At 49.4% G+C, this 12,821-nt stretch overlaps 2 protein-coding genes across 3 annotated transcripts in view; both read right to left on the bottom strand.

Annotated features, from left to right (window-relative positions):
- The window catches only part of LOC134387363 (multidrug and toxin extrusion protein 2-like), a 59,020-nt gene extending 53,948 nt beyond the window's left edge, over positions 1–5,072 (bottom strand). Inside the window, 2 exon segments of the mRNA XM_063109851.1 lie at positions 663–731; positions 4,905–5,072. Of these exon segments, the coding sequence (XP_062965921.1) occupies positions 663–731; positions 4,905–5,072 (237 nt within the window).
- Positions 5,073–5,774: 702 nt separating this feature from the next.
- The window catches only part of SLC47A1 (solute carrier family 47 member 1), a 28,252-nt gene continuing 21,205 nt past the window's right edge, over positions 5,775–12,821 (bottom strand). For both annotated transcript variants that reach the window (XM_063110903.1, XM_063110904.1), the window contains 3 exons: positions 9,487–9,581; positions 8,686–8,764; positions 5,775–6,374 (listed from right to left, as the gene is read on the bottom strand). In XM_063110903.1, coding sequence (XP_062966973.1) covers positions 6,148–6,374; positions 8,686–8,764; positions 9,487–9,581 — 401 coding nt within the window. In that variant the 3' untranslated portion in view covers positions 5,775–6,147. The remainder of the gene's footprint in view (positions 6,375–8,685; positions 8,765–9,486; positions 9,582–12,821) is intronic.

Below are 12,821 nucleotides of genomic sequence, written 5' to 3'. Positions count from 1 at the left end.
TCCCTGCGGCACTTCACACACGTCCTGGGACAATCGGTCCTTGCTGCCGGGCACTGGACGTGGAGGGTACTGGCAGCAGCGACTGAAGCTCAAAAGTGAACAGGGGGTGGAGACAGAGGCTGTCAGAGAGGCTGTGCCCCGGGAGAGGGCTGGCGCGTGCACGTGGGGCCGGGAAGGAAAACACACCCCGTGGGCTGAGAAGACAGGCAGCAAGGTCGGGGGCGCCGAGGGAGTGTTCTTGCAAGTGGGGACTGCCAAGGGGGTTAAGGACAGCCACGTGCTCCCCTGAGGCCTGAAGGAGACCAGGCCCAGTGGGAAGGGGGTCAGGACCAGGAGTGCAAAGAGCATTTTCAAACAGCTGAATTGAAGGAGTGGAGAGAGAGGGGGAAACAGGAGGGAGAGAGAGACAGAGCGGGGAGGAAGTGGGGGGAAGGCAGGGTGCTGGGTAAGCGAGGATGGTTTTGGAGTGGGGGTATCAGACAGGGACAACAAGGACAACGCAGCCCCAAGCAGATGACAACAAGAGGACAGAATCGTGATGCTGACCCTGCGCTGCATTTGACAAACAAGAGGCAGGGAGAGGGCGGGAGGACGTCCCCCAGGCGGTTTCTATTGTAAAACGTAATTGCCAAAAAAGGGCTGCGGGGGAGGGCGATCCTCACCTGAGACATTAGCGTGTCACACGCAGAGGCTAAGCCAGTTCCAGCTGAAATCCCAGTAACACTCACCACCTGCAAGAAACAGCAGACCAGGTGCGGCAGACGTTCAGGGGACCTGGCCAGAAGCGCGTCACTGTCAAACAGCTGCCTTTACACGAAGGAGCTGCGACAAGCTCCTCTCTGAAGAGCAACTCACACAAGTGTACGCTTGTTCTATATTCCAGATCAGACGGTGTCCACATCTGTCCTTATCAATTGAACAAAAATGTACCTTCTGACTAAAGGACCATACTCACCCTGTGTCAACCGGGGAAACTTAAAACCTAGTTTTCCTTAAACAACTTAGCACGGTACCATTTCTATACTTAAAAGTTAAGTTGTGGTTAATAGCCAGAGGCAATGCCTCTGATCTGCAGTAGGATGTGCATTTAATAACAACAGCAAACGTTTACTGAGCACATACAATGTGCCAGGCACTGTCCTAAGCCCTTCACGTACACGGTGCTACAGTCACTCTTCCCATTTGGGGGGTAATCTGTGTCACAGAAAGTTTATGTCACTCGCCCTGCTTACTCAGATGGCGTGAACTGAGATGTGTGTCTCCAGACCCCAGGCTTTAGTTTTCCAGTGAGGAGCAGGACTACATTTTTGCCACCCTCTGGATGGGACCTTGCCTGGGCCCCATCAACCAAGGGCAGGAGAGTAACCTGCAGGTATGGGGCAGGGCCTCAGTGTGCCCTGTGCAACAGAGCAGGGGAGGAAAAAGCACCAGGGGGAGGGTCTGAAGACCCTCGTCTGCATCCTCAGGTGAGTTATCCCCTCCACTGACCAAGACTCTGGCCTGGTAACCACAAACGCTAGCCCCCGGGAGCTCAGACAGAGCACCCAATGGTCACCCCACCAGGCAAGGGCCTCGATGTAAACCCAACCAGGGGGTCATGGCACAGGGAGGACAGGATGTGATGAGCCAGCACCACGACACTGAATTCCATGCCGGGGCAGCAGCATCACTAACGCCCCCCAAACAGCTCAGCCTTCCAGAAGAGAGAAAGGTGAGGCATGTCAGTTTCTGAAAAGTTTTGTCTTTTAAAGAAAAGCCACATGCAAGAGCGTGCTTTTGTAAACAGCCTGACTTTGGTTGGCTCGGGACGTTATTCTCCTCCACAGCTCGAGGTTCACCCCGGGGCCAAGTCAGCTCTGGCCATCGCAAGCCTTGGCCAAGCTGAGCTCTGACGTCGTGCCTCTCGCTTACAATGAATGACATTATAAAGAAAGATGGTACAAAAATTGCTACTGTGGCTGCCTATCCAGGACACCAGCCTCTGAACCTGAGTGTCCAGTATTTGAGAATCGACAAATTATCTCTGTGTCTTAGTATCAAGAAAGGTTGTCCTCCTGCTGAATAAATGGTTCAGTGAAACCTGCTAAGAACCGCACAAGCACAGAGCTTGGAGGAGAACGTGCGGCCCATCTGGTGCCAACGCTTCCCTGGCATGAGTCTTTTTCAATCATGTTCTTCGACCCAGTCCTACCAGCCAGTTATTTATCCTTATGTAGTGAACACGTTTCTGTAAACCAGCTCCAATTCTTTGTGGAACAAGGTGGGGTACAAATAAATGTTCTTTTATTCAAAAAAACAAACACTTCTGTAAATCCTTTCATACTATATGGAATTTTTCATAAAGTAGAAAGTTTTGAAATGTATCTGGCTTTCATAAATAAGGTTATCTTGAAATTGAGTCTACTGTCTTCCTAGCAGTTAGTTACAATTTAACCTTGATTAAAAGCAAAGTATCACCACCCATTTGCCAAAGGTAGATGAGCAGAGGCCCCTTATCTAGAACCTTCTCTACAGAAATTCCCATCTTTGGAACACACGAACCCTCCCACATACCATCTTCAGGCCCTCCTATATAATTTTGGACTTGTATTTACTCTATTCCTGCTATTTTTTACATCGAAAACTAGGAAATCTTTCCCACCCTCTTATTATTGGGGGAAAAACAGAACGAGGGAAGGAAATCACCACAAACCACATATAAAATCTTGATTTTTTTCCCCCGAGATATGTTTTTTTTTAATTTAATGAAATAAATCAAAGAACAGAAGTCACTGGACTTTTTTAAAATACATAATTGTAATGTTTTAAAACCTCACCACATTACAGAACAAAAAAGCATAAAGGGGGTGGGACTGAAGGAGAGGAAAAAAAATAAAATCAGGAGATGCCCAGGTGAGAGCTGGCTCGGACGGCAGCACACCTGAGCTGTGTGTTTCCCTGAGATATTTGGTTGAGCCAGATCTGTGCCAGGAACCAAGCTTGGCAAAAAATGAATATGGGCTGGCAGATCAGTGAGAGAGAAATGCAGATAGAGAACGTCGCAGAGACAGAGAACATGGGCCCAGCATGGCAAGGCCCTGCCTGAGGGGGCACGGTGCGCTGGGGCACCGTGCCAAGGAGGGTCTGGGGCGGCCCGCTGCAGGAGGGCAGGAAGGACGAAGGCCAGGACAGTGGTAGTGGGAAACAAGAAAGGGAGTGATTTTAAGGAATGGGAAATAACCTCGGCGGGGCTTGCTGCCAATGGAGATCTGGGGTATTAAAGAAAAAGAGGGGATGTCTAGGGGCCTCCCGGGGAGTAGCTCCAGACTCTGAGTTGGGGAGTCCCCCGTCAGACACATGAGCTGGAAGCCCAGGTCAAGGATGGGGGTGGAGATCTGGGAGATGGCAACAAATAGGGGACATTTAAAACAGAAGGGACCAGCCAGACCCCCTCCCCACAAAAAATACACAAGAAAGGGGAGGGGAGAAAAAGAGTCACAACGATCAGAGACATAGCAGGACAGCCCCCCGGCCACGTTCCCAGGGTGAGTGGCCCACGGAGGTGGTAAGGGCGAGCCCTCTGGAGGTGGCAGAGGGGGGGAGGGGGTCACTGAGGACTTGGACAGAGCAGGTTAAATGGGGTAGGGGGAGAAGAGAGGCCAGACTGCGATGGGGAGGAAAGGGAATGAAGACATAACGTCAACTTTCTGGAAAAGAGCACAGGTGGCAAGAGGCCCTGGACAGGGGGCCCAGTTGGACAGGGGGCCCGGGTAGACAGGGCCCTGGAAGTCGGTGAGATGGAGGGAGGTGGCACTCACACCCCAGGATCACAGCAGAGACGGGAGAGGAGACGAGGGTGGCCCGTGACCGAGCTCGCTCGATGACTGGACCCTAGGTGTCACCAACGGGGAAGCCTGCAGGGCGGTCTACCTGAAGGGCTGTCCTGAAAGGCCAACTGGGCAGCAGTGGTTGAGAAGTGGGAGAGGAAGAGGTGGGCTCCCATCCTAGGCCCTGTGGGGACACAGCAGGAAATGCCCCTGCAATCCCAGATCATCACCCCCACGTGACTAGAAGCACAATGTGCACCATGCAGGGACCAGCTCATTTTCCTGCAGGGGACGCTGCAACAACCGTGTATGTAGAGCCCCTCTCCCATCTCAACCCTTTCTAGAGGCCCAACCTAAACTTTCAAAGGAAGCAGAAATGTCTCTTACCCCAAGTTAGTTCACCCACCAAGTAACAGGACTGTAAATAAAATGCCTTATCCCACAGAGCAAGGTCTTCTCCAGCCTGGAGCTGAATAAACCTCTGTGGCCCTCCGTGATCCCAGGGCACACACCCGCCTCATAGGACAACAGCAGGGGCATTTTCTGAGAATGGGGAAAACCACCTGCCACTAGCAGGAGTGTTTCTCACCTTGTCTGAAAGCCTAGATGAAATGCAAGAGAGCAACTTTCCACTACATCACTCACAGATACCCAGGGACAAAAGACTTCAAGGTGGCGTAATTTCAATCCACGGCCCAATGACGAAATAGTGCAACCTTAACCAACCGTGCAATTCAGCTCATGGTGGACAACCGCGATGACCTAAAAGTGTATTGATTTGATTTCATCAGAGAAAAAAACGCAGTTCTCTAAGTTTTGATAGGTACACAAATTGTATCTACTTGCTACTAGCTCCTTGCAAGACCTGGTGCCACTGTGATTAGAGCTCACCTGGGAACGGGATGGGTTTAGAGTGGAGGAAACACGTTCCCTAAGTATTGATACGACCTCTTTCAAGTGTAGAGATCAGGTCATGACAACCGGCAGGTCAGGCCCAGACCCTGTAAAGCTGTATCACGTGTAAGGCGTGATGCGACTCAAACGCTGAGGCTCTTCCGTGTGGTCAGCTCAGACGAGAAGGTAAAACTGAGCACCTGCCGAGACCGCAAGGGTCACAGCGTCCAGCTCCACTTTGCCCAGATGTCCACAGAGCATGGAACTGACGGTGCTGATGAGAAAGATCATCAGCTGCGCAGGGAACTGCGGGGACAGAGAGGACAGCGGGTTTGCACCATGCTGAGCCCCGTGGGGACAGACCAGCTCCATGCCGGGCTGGGGAGGGGACCTCCAGGGTGGCTGGACACAGCTCCTGGCGGGGACGGGGACCCGGCTCTGGAACCCCCTGCCTGTGTGGCCTCCTGACCTGCCGCTGGGCACCCCCAGGATCGCACCAGGCGAGAGAAAGAGCAGGGAGTGTGAGAAGCTTCTGGAAGGCGAGGCCATGCGATGAGGAGGGGAACGGAGATGGGGCGTGAGGCCCCCAACGAAGCTGAGGCCGCCTCCGCCAGCAGGCCTGACCTGGAGGGCCGCGTTCCGTGTCAGCCTTTATCTGAGTCTGTCCCTGGAGAGAGAGCCTCCATTTGTGGACCTGAGCAGAGTCTATCTCTGGGCAGCAGTTAGGGGGTCTTTGTTCCCAGTAGCTGACTTTCCTGATTTTGTTCATTATCTGTTCTTCCAGGGCGGGGGCCGTGACTCGCTCGCTGTGTCCAGCCTAGCACAGAGCGTGCTTAGTGTGCACTGAGGGTGCACCGCACCCCGGAAGGTCACTACTTCGTCTAAGGCCTTTACTGAAGCTATACACACCACCCCCACCAGGAATTTTCAGTACTTGTTTGGATTTTCACAGCTCCAAAGACTATTTCCCAGTGCCCACAGTGCCTGAGATCCGGACCCCACCCCAAATGAAGATTAGCAAGTGCCCTTTGCCGGTTGAATAATACTCTAAGACACAAGGAAAGACATATTGTAAAATATATTTTAAATAATTCAAACAGTAAGAATCCTTGAGCACTGAGTATATGGGTTTGTGTCCAGAACACAGTAGGCAGAAGCTCAATCCAAGCCATCTATCAATGCAGTCGGCACACAGTGGTCCTTGGCTGAGACAGTGGCTGATGAGTTATTACTCAGATGTCCTCTCTCAGACATTGTCTTGGACCAGAATACAGTGTTTACTTTAGTTCCTTTTCTCCATTAGAAAAATGTTATCTTTGAACTCCCAGTTCTTGAACTCCATGGGCACGGCTGAGTGTCATTAGCTGAGGATGAACTGCCGCTGCTGGGCCTCTGAATTATTTGTAATCTCAAAAGTATCACCTGACCTGACTCTCGTGTCACCACATCACTGAACTGGGACGTATAATCTCACTAAGATCCCCACCAGCAAGATGAAAGCGACCCCTAGAAACAGGAGCCCTCGCCGCAGCAGCAGCTGCTTCCCGGACAACTGAGCGCTGCCCTCCAGGTGGACCTGCGACGCCTCGTCCTGGCACATCTGCTGATCCACCTGAGCCTTGTCCTTTTCTCCAGCATCTCTCATTAAAATGCCTCCACGGTTTTCAGGGCCCACTGGAGGGAGAAAGGAGCTTAGTTAGCCGCTTAGAAGGAATTTTTCTCCATCTGCATAAAAGGTGATGGGTACCTGTGCTGACGGCTGGGAGAAAGCGCATCCAGGAAGCAGTGGCTACAGCCCAGGAATAAAAGCATCCCTATCTCAGAGTCCCCAAGAGCTCTCCCACAAACGCTGCCTGTCCTCCTGCTGTCGCCTGGCTGCTCCAGGGAGCTCTGCCCCAGAGCTGGAGAGAGAAGGCAGCTCTCTGAGTTAACATTCACAGGGAACTTGTTCAAGGGGCCAACGCCCACCCCATGTAATAAGCATCTCAAAGAGAACAAAGCAAACAGAAGGAGGAAAAGCTACGAAATAATTCAAGGGCATCCACAGAACGGAAGAAACATGCGGGTCTCCACAGGCAGGGTCTAAGCACCAGCAGGGTAACGACTCACACCTAGACTTGGTCTCATGACACTTCAGAATAGTAGGAGTAATGGTAGGACATAACGATAACAGGACAATAAGCGAAAAGCTTCTCAAGAGAAAAATAAAGGCACTAACAGGACAAGAATGAGATTGGCATCTGACTTCCTAATAAGCATAAGTGGGTATCAGGAACGCTACGATGACCTCAGAGCTCTGCGAGAGGGTAATTGTGACCAGCTCATGCTCACAACATGTTGAGCCTGTGTTCTCAGTGCTCAATTCTCACAACAAATAGAGTGGAGCAAGCACCGTTATTACCCTGATTTTACAAATCAGGGAAACCTGCACTTAGACCAACCTTCCTCTGAAGATAATTATAAAATCTGAATGAAGGAAATTAAAAATATCACTTTGAAGGGTCAGGGAGCTACCGATGTAGTGAATCACAGAAGGCAAGATGTAGAGGAAGCTAAACACCCGGAGGGGTGAGCCCAGCCTTTGGGGCTAGTTTTGCCCTGAGGGTTCCCCATCTGCAACATGTGGCTAATTGGCTGTGCAGTGCTCTGGGGACTTCAGTATCTATTGAGTGGGGTCCTGGTACACCTCTCCATACTGGGAAGGGCCGCATCCAATAATTCGGCGTGCACCAGCAGTAGCAGCCAGCCCTCCCTGGCGGCGGCACGCCTCCGGGGCAGCCGCAGGATCCAGAAACCTCCATTTCTGAAACTGCCCTGGACTGCTTGTAACCCTAAACAGGTTATAACTGAAGCAAAAGAAAATCTTCTGAGGATAGCCAACACTGTTGTAGCCCTGGAATTACTTCTGCTGTGGATTGAATGTCCCCTCAAAACTCACCGAAGCTTAGTCCCCATTGTAACAGTGTTCAGAGGGTGAGAAATCCACTCATGTATTTGAAAGGTGGGGCCTTTAAGAGGTGGTTAGATTGTGAAGACTGTGCCTTCCTGAATGGATTGATCCATTCATGGTGTAATGGGCATGGTTCTGACGGCTTTTATAAGGACAGCAAGTGAGAAGGTCAGCTCTCTCTTGCTCAGCCAATTCTCACCATGTGACACCCTGGTCACCATGGAACTCTAGAGAGCTCCCACCAAGAAGAAGACCCCCCACCAGATGCGCCCCCTGGACTGTGGACTTCCCAGCCTCCAAAACTGTTAAGAAATCCATTTCATTTCTTTATAAGTTACCCAGTTTCAGGTATTATAAGCAGCAGGAATGGCCTTACATCTACAAACCATTTTCAAATACAAAGTCTGGAACATAATCAAAGAAACCCAGACACACAGCACAGGAGACTGCACCACAAGAATGGGAACTGGCAGAAACAGCAGAACTAACCACTGACTGCAATTGAGCCACTCTGTGAAGCCAAAGGGTGCACCCGGTGAAGCGCACGCCTGACTGCCCGGGACTGGAGTGTGGGCAACTGCTGAACTGACAGAAGAGCAACCAGCACCCCAGCTGATGTCCATCAGAAGTAACAGCCCAAACAGCAGCCCCTTACAGCCCACACACATTTGCCTGATGAACAGCAGAGACCTCATTCAGACAAACATACAAATGTCAGTTTCCAAGATAAGGCTGAAGTGCAGGGTCACCAAGTGCTGGTGATGTCTGTAGAGCTCTTGCAGACGTACCACAAGTTAGCAGAGGACTGGGGACCTTCAGTCATCTATAGCGGTGTGTTAATGTGTGGAATTAAAGCAAACAAGTGTCAAGTCAGTTTGCCTCAAATTGGGTGTTACTTGGCTTTATCACTTGCTTCTGAAACATTCTTGCCCTTATTTAAAGGGGAGCTCACAGCAGTAAATGTAGTTTACGACAAATCGCCCCTGCAGTGCCCCCTAGACATGCGTGTCCAAGAGCTGGGGAGTTGCATCGTACCTGTGCGAAGGGCGTCCTGAGGGAGAGCAGAACTCCCATTCTGGGTCCTATTTACTTTCAAATTGGCATGTATTTGAGCCTAGAAGATGAAACTCAAAGTCAGTCCACGAGGCTTTGCAATTGTGTTAAGACATTTTACTTGACCCTTGGTTGAGGAAATGCCAAGCCATTTTCCTTCACTGACATGTCAAGGTGAAGCTTCTCTAATTCAAGGTATGGAATCATCTTTCATAAAGATCAAAAGGGGGTCAGTGGGTGGCAGGAGGCTCGAATGGGAACAGCACAGCGTGAGGGAGGACACAGGGGTCAAGGTCATATAGAATTCTCCCTTCTTTGCACTTCATCTCTCTCTCTCTCTTTTTTTTTTTTTTTTTTGCAGCTGGCCGGAATGGGGGTCTGAACCGTCTCCTTCTACCACCTATGTCCAGACCCCACATTGACCCTAGAAAGTTGAAGAGAAGGACGCACACAAAAAATCTTAATGGAATGTTTGGGGATCATAAAAGATACTAAAGTGAATTAGCTGCGCCCCCTTCTCTCCAGCCCCTCTTGGTACCTGAGTGGCCGCCCAGCCTGAGCTGCGAGGAAACAGGAGCCCCTGACGCCCATTCAGCGACTAAGCAAAGGGGGCGGGTAAAACCAGGACCACCCGGCCCTGCACATCTGAATGAGTCCAGCTACAGCAACAGCCACAATGGAAACAAAGAACCTTCCAAAACTAAGGGCAAGAGCCAAACCAGGTGCAGTTGCTGTTTGCTTCCTACGAGCAGAGCCTTCGCCAGGTTCCATGAGCACAGTTACCTTTTCACAGGCTTTTGTCCAGTTCAGCCGAGCAATAAAGCCAAGAAAACACACGGCTTGAGAGATTATACAGATGATGATCCCTGACCACAGACCTAGAAACGGAAATATTTTTTAATGGAGGTTAATTTGGGGGAAAACCAGCCACCCCCGGGGAGCCCGTTTCTCCTACATCACGTCTGTCAGCCGTACTGAGAATCTGCTTTCACGGCTGAGACAGAGCCCGCAGCGGGCCGGGGACCTCTACCCAGCTCTCGCCTGTCCCAGAAGATCGTAATGACTACACTGCAGCCCAGGCGTGTCATAGGCTCTACCGCCTCGGCTGCGTAAGTGCACTCTGTGACGTCTGCACAACAGCAAACTCACCTCAGGACACATTTCTCAGAAAGGATCCCCGTCATTAAGTGACTCATGACTGCCTTTCTGCCCTATTTTCCTCAAAAGGGGGGCCTGACATTTTTTTAAAAAGCAGAAGTCCCCAGCCATGTGAAGTTGCAACGCTCCCTCCCTCCGAGCTTCCTGCCCGGCCTTAACCTGCTTTGAGCACAGGCTTGGCTGGAAGCCCCCAGGGCAGGGTTATGCACCTGGACATGGGTACAGAACAGCAGAGGAGGGGCTGAGTGGGACTGCAGGAAGGCAGAAGCCTCGCAGACCTCAAACCACCGTACAGGTTCCCCCCATAAGCCCACACAGGGCACAGAAGGAGACCCCAAATGATGAGGGAGGTTTTGTCAACAGTGAACTAAAGGCAAAATCAAAAGCTCTACCGATAGCCGTGAGAGACTGAATATACAGACGGACGATGGCCAGATCATATAGAAAAACAGAGCTCCCATCCACAACTGCAGCAACCGGCTCAAGACACCAACCCCTTGTCTCAATAAACAACTCACGTGCCAGCCTCCTAGAAATTAGACTTGCAGGAGGCAAGATTGCTGTCTCTAGTTACAATGCAGGACGCTAAACAGTAACTTCTGTAACAGCCCCAAATGGCCAGGACTCGATTAATAACTGACAGCTTGCCTAATGTGGGGGACTTCCAACCAGAGAAAGTAAAACATGTACCCCTAACCAATCACACAGGATGCCCCCCTCCAGTCAACCACCTCCAGCTTCCTCAGGCCCGCAGCCTCCAAGCAGGGCACACCTGAAGCCCTCCTTTTCTCCGCCATAAAGCTTTCCCACTCTGCCTGCCTTTGAGTCTATGCCACAACGCAAGTGACGGAGGCTGGCTCCTCGCTATAGCAAGCTCAGAATAGTCTCTGCTTGTCTCTCTTGTTTGATCTTGGCTTATTTCCACAGCCGTCCAGACCTAGGTAAGGGTTCAGGTGTCTAGACTGGGTTTGTGGTGTTAGAGTTTTGGGTGGCCAGACTCAGTGCGTGGTTTACTGCTCTGCTCTTTGGTACCAACCACTCTCATATTACATTTTTCAGGAACAGTCGGCCCGCTCTTTACAGTAGTAAAGTTGGTGACCACCTGCTACTCCTATAATGGGTTTGTTAAAGCAGGCTGCTGGCTTCCTCCTTCAAATCTATTGTTCCCAGGACACAAAAACTGTAAGCTCTTCCTACCCATCTTAAAGAGAAAAGAACCAGCTATGTCCAGCTATAAGCTGAAAGTTATGAATTAGATTTGCAGTAGTTTCACCATACATCATTTAAAAGATTTCTGTTTAATTTATTCTAGGAACCACAAACAGGAATATTAGAATCCCTTGGGTGAGGCCCAGGAATCTGTACACTGAAAAGCCTCCCAAAGAGTTCTGATGGCCTCTATGATTTGCTGGAGTGCTCCTGAGGACGTGCCACATTCCGATGCCCTCCGGACACCTTGTGCAGGTGTACTGCACACCCTACCAGAGGGGACACAAGGCTCAAACCCATTCGTGCTGCGCTTTTTTCTAAGAGGCGGGTGGACAATTGACTGCAATAGTCTCACCTCTCCAGAGTCCCCAACATTTCTTTTAAGTGATTCTCAGCAACCTCTACTTTGCACATAGTAGGTTTGCTTTTCAATGAATGAGTGAGCCCAGTATAGCACTTGGGGCACAGAAGGATCTGTATTTTAAAGTAGATTCCTCTTCTTAAAAACTTGAACTCATAGAAGTAGAAAGTAGAATGATGGTCACCAGAGGCTGGGGCTGGGGGTGGGGTGAGGAGCGTGGGGACTCACTGATCAAAGGGCACAAAATTTCGGACAGACAGGAGGAGCAAGTTTTGAGATCTGTTGCACAGCAGCGTGACTGATTGTCAATAACAATATATCGTATGCAGGTACTACTCGACCTACAATGGGATTAAGTCCCAACAACCCCACTGTAAACTGAAAATATCACGAGTCAAGTGAATTTCAACTGTCTCACCATAAAAAAATAAGTAATTGAGGTGAGGAACATGTTAATTAGCTTGATCTAGTCATCCCTCAGGGAATACATATATCAAAACATCACACTGTACTCCATAAATGTATAAAATTATGATTTGTCAATTAAAAGTAGTATTAATAAAAATATAGTACATATAATATAAATAAAAAATATAATATAAAAAAGAGAATGTAAAGTATCTCCTTAATATTTTATATTGATTGCATGTTGCAATAATAATATTTTGGATATATTGTGTAAAATAAAATATGTTACTCAAAAAAACCAGACTCCTCTAACATATTTCTATTAGCTATGTTCTTGGCAAATCTAAAATATGAAAATGCCAGAAATTCAGCTAAATAATTTTCTGCACTGTGACGCAAACCCAATGAACTTTGGCAATTCCATTATTTGAACATCTCCTGTATTTTTAATTAAAATATTATTAAACTTGAGGGCTGGTGGGTTAGCTCAGTTGGTCACAGCACTGTGTTATAATGGCAAGGTTGAGGGCTCCGATCCCCTTACCAGCCAGCTGCCAAAAAAAAGTAATTAGATTAAATAGTATTAAACTTGAGAAAAATGTACAACTTAATGGTACATACTGGACCAGAAGTTCCCTGTAGGTATCTGATAAGCACTGGCCACCTCTGAGCCCCCAAAGTACTGATGGGCTAAGACGAATTAAGTCAGTCACTGCTTCACCCCAGAGATAACATTCAGGTTTCAGTATAATCATGCATTAACTGCCAATGTAGTCCAAATCATTATTTTAGAAATTGAAGCTGGGCAGTCGTTTATTTCCCTACTTTTAAAAATGATTCGCTCTGGTAATGTTAGATCCTGTGAATTAAGTTCTTTCCTCCAAGTGTAGTAAGGTGATAGTGAAGCCCCACCCACCCACCTTCCCTGTGTACTGTCCATCACTCGCGTGCCCTTATCTCGTGGCTCAGACTGCACCAGGGG

The sequence above is a fragment of the Cynocephalus volans genome, chromosome 10, assembly GCF_027409185.1.
Source record: "Cynocephalus volans isolate mCynVol1 chromosome 10, mCynVol1.pri, whole genome shotgun sequence".
Classification (NCBI taxonomy): Eukaryota; Metazoa; Chordata; class Mammalia; order Dermoptera; family Cynocephalidae; genus Cynocephalus; species Cynocephalus volans.
Note: the sequence above shows the minus strand (reverse complement) of the source record. Positions and strands in the feature narration are given on the sequence as shown.